The sequence below is a fragment of the Echinops telfairi genome, unplaced genomic scaffold, assembly GCF_000313985.2.
Source record: "Echinops telfairi isolate 266 unplaced genomic scaffold, ASM31398v2 ScPeMD7_7458;HRSCAF=8496, whole genome shotgun sequence".
Classification (NCBI taxonomy): Eukaryota; Metazoa; Chordata; class Mammalia; order Afrosoricida; family Tenrecidae; genus Echinops; species Echinops telfairi.
In genome coordinates, this window is record NW_022111358.1 from 24845546 (window position 1) to 24853197 (window position 7652).

The 7652-nt window shown below is 49.6% G+C and overlaps 1 protein-coding gene across 1 annotated transcript in view; it reads right to left on the reverse strand.

Moving 5' to 3' along the window:
* Positions 1–6320, reverse strand: part of IGF2BP1 (insulin like growth factor 2 mRNA binding protein 1) — a 47937-nt gene extending 41617 nt beyond the window's left edge. The window contains exons 1-2 of the mRNA XM_004707412.1: positions 6146–6320; positions 4963–5023 (exon numbers count right to left, since the gene is read on the reverse strand). Of these exons, the coding sequence (XP_004707469.1) occupies positions 4963–5023; positions 6146–6320 (236 nt within the window). The remainder of the gene's footprint in view (positions 1–4962; positions 5024–6145) is intronic.
* Between the last annotated feature and the right edge of the window lie 1332 nt (positions 6321–7652).

The window sequence follows — 7652 nt, forward strand, 5'->3', positions numbered from 1 at the left end:
TCTCTCCCACACACACACACACCCCTCCCTTTTCCTCCCTCCCCGTCTGGAATTTCCAACTTAAGTCTAACTGGACTGACTTCTCTAGTCTCCCCTGCTTCTTTCCTTCCCTCTTCTGTCCCCTAACACTCCCATTCCAACATCTAAACCGCACTTCCTGGAAGACACTAGCCATATTTTAAAGTCTTTCAAGAAAATGGGGAGCAAACAAGATTGAATGTAAATTCTAACCGCTGAGAAAATGTCTGCTCTTCAAACGTCTTTAGTTCACATTTATTCCAAGGTCACCCCCACCCCCAGCCCAGGAAAGAGGTAGAACAACAAATATCTTCTCATCACAACACAAAATTCTTGAACTTCAACGAATAGCCCTTGCTGGTCTCGCTCTTTTCACTCAACTAAACCAAATCTGAAATGCCTTTTTAAAAGGGTGAGGGGTGGTAAATTCTATACTCACTAGTCTATCTCAATGGCATCTTTGTCTATTGACTGTTACACATGAAAGTATAGGATAAATAAAGTCTTTTAAAAATAAACCTTAAAAGTACTCCCACACATAAAGTAGATTAAAACGATGCATATTAAGGTAATTAAAAAAATTAGAAGCTCAGGACCTTTGAATCAAGATGCTTCCAATTGCTCATGCCACGTATTTCCCATCTCTGAGAACATAATTATAAGAATGTTTTGCTCTTTTTTCCACCAAAAGCTATGCCATTACAGCTTTGTGTTTGGATCGGTTAACTATACTTTGAATAACTTAGGGATGGGAATTACAATGTTTTTTTCTGTCTTTCCTAAACAGAGCTCCATCTGGGAAGCCAGTTTAGTAAAATGGATCTACTGTGAGCCAGAAGACAAGGGATCAGGAAACCTACAAGGGTTTCCCCTGATAAACTCACAAGCCTTGTCATGAAAAACTGATCCCCAAATGACTATCTGTTAAAGGGTTTCGCCAACACAGAAGAAAATGTAATAGTCAATTCATTTGTAGGTGGAAACTAAAAATGAGGAGACAGGACATGGGCTTTCACTTTCCTCCCAAATAGTGCAGAAAAATCTAAAGTAAGTTCACCCTCTGGAGGAAAAAAAAAAGTAAGGACCGACAGTAGCAAGAGAGTCTTTTTAAATTTTTGTTAAGAGTAGCAGAAGTTACTAGGGACTTTGTTAAAGACTAGCCCTATGTATCTTTCGCCTTCTTTGGGAATTGGATACTAACCCACAACTACAGCACTAATGTAAAGGGGACTGAAACTGCCCTCCACTCTGGTTCTTTTCAGCTTTTAATTTCCCCCCATTCACTTTCAACCCTTAACTACATCTTCTTTTTTTTTTTCATTCAAGGCAAACCCATCCCTGAAGGCAATTTTTTTAACCTTGTTTTGAAAACATTTAGGGAACTATTTCTCTGCCTTTCACAAATCACTTTTTAAAATAAAATTTAAGAGTCATAATTTTTATTGGAACAAGATAGTTGTTGAAACAAGATTTGTCAAGCTGCAAAGGTTAACCTCTAAAACAGAAAACAAGTTTGAAGGATTTCTTTAGAGTTCACACACTTAAAATGAATGGTCATAAGGTTACTTTTAGGGTGTTTTAAATATATACATATAGTTGGGAGATCTGGGGAGGGGGGGATGCAGATATTTGTCATCTCACTTCAGGTCAACTTAGAGAAATGACCAACCAAGCACTAACCTGCCTGACACCCACTCATCAAACTTAGAATTCTTAGGTACATTTCACACACACACACACACACACACACTTTTTTTTTTTTAATTAAGAGCAATATCTTATTTTGGTGACACCAGTTGCCAATAAATATGCTATCTTTAGGTCACATTCCTCTGGGAAAAGATACAATGTGACAAACATAAGTAAACAAAGTTTAATTCTCTTAAAAAGCAAGTCATTCTCCAAAGTAACGAGGCTCATTAAAACGCTTCACTGAACTCTTCCACTGATCAAAATAAAGCACAAAGTCTTTCCACAACTGCTGTAAAAATGCTTTTGGTTTTTCTCCATTGTCCCACCAATCTGGTAGTAAATGTATACAAGTTCTCAACAAAAAAGCCCCAAACCATTAACCAAAAATCCCAACACTAAGAAAGGCGTTTAGAGAAGAGCTCACAGAAAAATGTCATTTCACTCAGTAAAAATCGAAAAATTCAAGTAAATTCGTTTTCAGATTACATGAAGTGTTAAGTCTCTTGGATTCTAATATTACGTAAATTATATTTCTCACAAGAATGAAATATACTTCAAAATCAATGCTGTCCACAAACAACTGCTATAACATTACTTGTCTGATTCCTCCTTTTAAAAAAATCAAACAGGAACTTTTAGATTTGGTTTTTTTGTGGGGTTTTTTGTTTTATTAGGGGCTCATACAACTCTTATCACAATCCATACATACATCAATTGTGCAAAGCACATTTGTACATTCGTTGCCCTCATCATTCTCAAACATTTGCTCTCCACCTAAGCCCCTGGCATCAGCTCCTCATTTTTTCCCCTCCTTCAACGCTCCCTCCTCCCTCATGGACCCTTGATAATTTATAAATTATTATTTTGTCATGTCTTGCCCTGTACGACATCTCCCTTCACCCACTTTTCTGTTGTCCGTCCCCCCTAGGAAGGAGGTCACATGTAGATCCTTGTAACCAGTTTCCCCTTTCCAACCCACCCTCTCTCTACCCTCCCAGTTGTTTGGGGTTTTTATAATGCTCTTAGGAATTCTTAAAATCATAATTCATTTAGAACTGAGTTCAAATCATCAACGAAAGTTCTCATCCCCTTTCAAGTTTCTTCCTTTAAGAAAAACACCAGCTATGCGTACACATGCATACTGGTTAATTTTGCTTAGAATATATAAGTCACAGTTAACTAAACTAGTTCCTGCTCATCATGAGACTGAAAAAGCCAATAACCAACAGACTAAAGAAACACTTTTCAGACAGACTGGAAACACAGCCCACCACATGCTTCCTCAAAGAACACAAATGATAGAGCAAACTGATTTAATGAAAACAAACTCGTTCTCTTTTTAAATCCCCATGACTTCAAAAATTGATTCATTCTAGAAAAATGAAGTGCCTCCTCACCACCACCCAAAAAAAGAATATAAAAGACAACACAGCTAACTCAATGTTTGGACTCAAAAATTATTCCAGGAAGGAGAGGAACACACAAAAGATCTAATTTAAAATGGGTGTGCAGAGGGAAGGTTTTTTGGCGTGTTGTTGTTTTCCCCTTGTACCCAGTCTTCTCACAACACCCCACCCCATTCCAACTCCAAAAAAAAAAAAATCCCTTAGCAAAACATTTTGGGGGGAACAAGAAGCAGCAGCCTAGGAATGGCTTGAAAGCCAGCAGATGGCTTAGGGAACATCCATACATACATGCCAAATATAAATGTTTTGAGCTCCATTTCAGCACATTTTGGTATTTATTGCTTTTTACTTTATTTCCTTTAACACTTAATTCATCCACAAAAGCAAACGGGAAAAAGGCCACGTATATCAGAATTCCAGTTATTCTGGATATTTCTCATCAACACATTTCACACAGTTTCCAAATGCCCACAATTCAAGAACCCACAATCTTCTCAATAACTCTACAAGTGAGTGCGTGTGTGTACGTCTGTGTGTGTCTTATTCTCTTCAGGAATGTTTCAAAATAATAAATAAGACTTCCTTTCTTCCTTCCAATTTTATTGCCTCTTTGCTCCTAAGTCTAATTGCCTTTCCAATAACAGAGTAGATCAGTCACTTGGGGCTAAATCACAAGCTCTACAGAGTAGCAAGTCATATTGATCATCTATTGATACAATAGTTCCAAGTTAAAGATATCCAGCCAAACACTAAACCGTTTGGGCTCGAGTTAAACTTTCTAGTTCCTCTTAAGCACACACACACATGCACACACACAAAAGCAGAACCATTCACCCCCACCTTTCCACTCAAAAAGGCCGGGAGAAATGAGGGGTGGGGGCAGGAAGAAGATCCAAGATTGACAGGGGCTGCCCCCAAGAAGAAACATTCAAGAGAACGGCCCTGTCGTCAAATTGAAAGTCTGATTTGAGGAAGTCGAAAGACTGCTCTTCCACTTCCCAGCCACAGTTGAGTGAAAGACAAGGAATCCAAGAGTACTGGGGCGTGGGGAAGACTGAAGGTAGCCCCACTTGCTGATGAGAGGGCAGCAGGGATTGCAACATGCACTGACACAAACACGCGCGCCTGCGCACACCCGCGCACACACCATCCTGGGAGTTCTAGGCCCTCCGAAGAGCCCAGCTCACAGGCTGAGCACAAAGCTCTCCCAATGGACTGGAGGAGTGGGGAGGGGGTCCAAAAAGGACAGTACAGCCAAAGCACAGTCTTTGAAATATCTGAAGGGGGGGAGGGGTGCTGGAGGGAAAATGTCCTTGCCTGTTGCAGAAATACAAATAAAGCACAAGCTTAGGGAGATTCTTGGGGGGCCAGTTTCCTCAGGGAGTATAAGGGGATCCCCCTCTAAAGCCACTCAAGAATTACAGGGAAGGGGGAAGGGGCCGAGCAAGGAGGCCTGCTAGGAAGTGGCTGAAATTGAGTCTGAACGCTTCAGGGGATCTTCAGCTTCCTCACAAAAAGTGGCCTCACGCATTGAGCAAATGCCACAAGGTTTCTTCTATTTAGATTTCTTTTTTTTTTTTCTTTCTTTCCTTCCTTTTTCTTTTTTCGTTCCTTTGAGTCTCCAAGAAACATCCTTTAGCTCAGCCCAGCCCCAACTTTTTTTCTTTTCCTTAACAGGCTGTAAACGGCTGATTCAAGGAGATCTTGGCCAAACTTCGCCCCCTGCTCCCAACATCCGGAGTTAGGGATGGGAATGCCAGCAATAGGCTTCGTCCACGTGGGACCCCCAAACACCAATTCTCAGCGCGCGCCCCCACCCCAACTCCCCGGAGGGGCTCTTCCTTACCTTTGTTTTTTGGGAACCGAGTGTTCAATCTCTAAGCGCTTTCCTTGCAGCTCTACTTTTCCTTTAAGGAAGAAGAAAGAGAAAGAAAAGGCATTCTTATGAAAGCGCCCAGGAAGGATGGGCCACTGGGTTACTCCGAGGAGTTCCTGGGGTGGAGAGGTCTCCCTAGGGATCCGGGCGGTGGGTTGCACAGCCCGATGGGAACGGCCGCTGGGGGTGGGGGGGACACACACGCAAACTAGAAAATCGTTATTATGCTTCTTTTTCATTTGCCTGCTGCTCGTTTTCCTCACTGGGGCCACCCGGGGATTGGCTCGCCCCGGGAGTCCGATGGGGAAAGGTGCGGGGGGTTGGTGTGGGCCTTCAGATCCGCGCGTCGTGAGCACAGGGGTCAGGCGGGAAAAGGCTCCTTTTTCGGCAAGTGTGTGCAGGGAGGCTGCAGAAGGAAACTTTATTTTTCTGCTGAGCCGAGAAGAAGGGCAGTCACCTGTCGGGACTCGTCGGAAAGGAAGCGCAGGGGCCCAACAGGGAGGGAGGGTCCCGGGCGGCGGCGGCGGCGCGCGGCTCTGGGCCCAGCCTCGGCGTCTCTGCCGGCAGCATGGCGACCCGCCGCCTCGCGCCACCGGCTCACGCCCCGCTTTCAAATCAAAATGGCTCAAGCTGCAGACCCTGGGCCAGGGACAAGACCCCCTTGTCCCCCCCCCCCCAGGCCCTGACTGAAGGTTACAGTCCCCACGGAAATGGGGGAGCCCAGACACGGTGGGGGGACGCCTTCCCCACCCAGACGGGCCTAGGGCGTAGGAGAGGTGGGGGGGGTGTGCAAAGTGGGGGGTCGTCCTGCCGTGGATGGGGACGATCGGGCGTGAAAATATCGACCAGATGGGGGTCCTGAGTGACTTTCCACCAGGCCCCCACTACTGCCAAAAAGGGGCTCCCGCCCCGTCGATAGGGGGAGGGGAAGGGGTTCCCCTTATTGGAGCCCCCGCCTTCCTATCTCGGACTGGGAGGATGGGGCCAGGAAACCCCAAATATCGTGGGACGGGGGAAGTGGACCGGGGTCGGGACCGCGGCAGGCCCGGGACCAACAGGGGAGTGGGCCGGCAGAGAAAGTGAAGGCGCGGGTCTCAGGGGTGGGGAGGGCGGGGGTCCTCGTTTTCGTCCTCGGCGGTGGGCGCGCTCTTACCAGAGAAAGTTTCGATGGCCTTCATGGCCCAGTGCTCGTCGGGGCAATCCACGAAGGCGTAACCGGACTTGACCAAGAACTGGCCGCTGTAGGAGATCTTGTGCTCGGCAAACACTTTCTCCAAGTCGGCCGGGGTCACGCTCTCGTTGAGGTTGCCGATGTAGAGCTTGTTCATGGTGGCGGTCTCCGGGCGGGACGCGGTCCCGGGCGAGGCCGAAGCGAGCGGGCGCGGGCGCGGGCGCGGGCGGCGAGCCTCCTAGGCCGGGACGCGAGGAGGGGAGGCGGCGGCCGGAGCGCAAACTTTCGGGCCAGCCACCCCGGGAGTTGTCCGGAGCCCGGGCTGCAGGCGGCCTGGCGGGCGCGGGGAGCTGGGGAGGCCCAGGAGAAGTGCCCGCGGCGCGCGAGGAGCTGGGGACGCGGCGGCCACTCCTGCCCTTCGGTCCGAACCCCCTCCGAGTGCGCTGGTGGGTCACGTTTCTCCGCTGCCGCCTTGGCGCCGCCTCTGAATAAAATCGACTTGGGGAAAAAAAAAAATGGAGCGGAAAAAAAAAAAGGCGAAGCCACGTGGTGAAAGCCCCCACCCACCCTGCAGGGGAAGACCCCCGACGCCACAGGGCCCCTAGCCCGCCCGACCACCAAACTTCCCAATTCCCTCGGGTGGGCAGGGGCTTCGGCCCACCCGGCCCCCGGGACGATCTGGGGCAGTAGGGACGGCACCCCCAACGCGCTACCTGCCCCCTCCCCCTTAGAGAAACCTGGCCCCTAAGGAAGCGCCCTGCCCCCACCCTCCTCCCACCCGAGCTCGGGGAGGGTGGTCGAGCTCAGAATTTGCCCCGTCCCTAAGGGTAAATGGAGGATTGGGTTTTATTCGGGGGAAGGAGGGGGCTCCCTACCCCACCCCGGGTAACTGCTCGCCACTGACGGGTGGGGGCCGTTGGAGAGAGACAGAGAGACAAAGAGAAGCCGAGGACCCCGGGGTCTTCAGGAGGGGGTCGCGGGAGCCGGTGATTTAAAAAGAAAGGCGCCTTTTCCCTAAGCTGTGGAGGGTGGCCGTCTTCGTCATTGCCCCAGCCCACGCCGCGACTCTCCCGCCACGGGGCATCTGGGACTCCGGGGTCCTGCGAGCCACGGGCCCGTGGGGGGAACACCGGAGTCTCGGCTGGGGGCGAGGGAGCCGCAGAAAATTGTGGCTCGGGACTCCCACCGGAGAAAGGGCCGATTGCACGGGGATCCGGCTGTGGAGTGCGGACGGCGCGGGGCTCCCTCGGGAGCGCCCGGTTCCGACCCGAAAGGATCTGGGAGAGGGCAGAGGGCGCCAAGGCCGCAGGGCGTCCTCCCGGGCAGATCCCGGCCCGCCGCAAGAGGGGCTCGGGAAGGAGGGGCGGCTGCGGGGCGCCAGGGCTGACAGGTGTCGTTCCCGGCGCGGGAACCCCGCCCGGAGCTCCCCAGGCCCTGGGCTAGGGGGTCGGAACTTTGTTGGGGGCGCAGGATTCGGATCAGGGCTGGA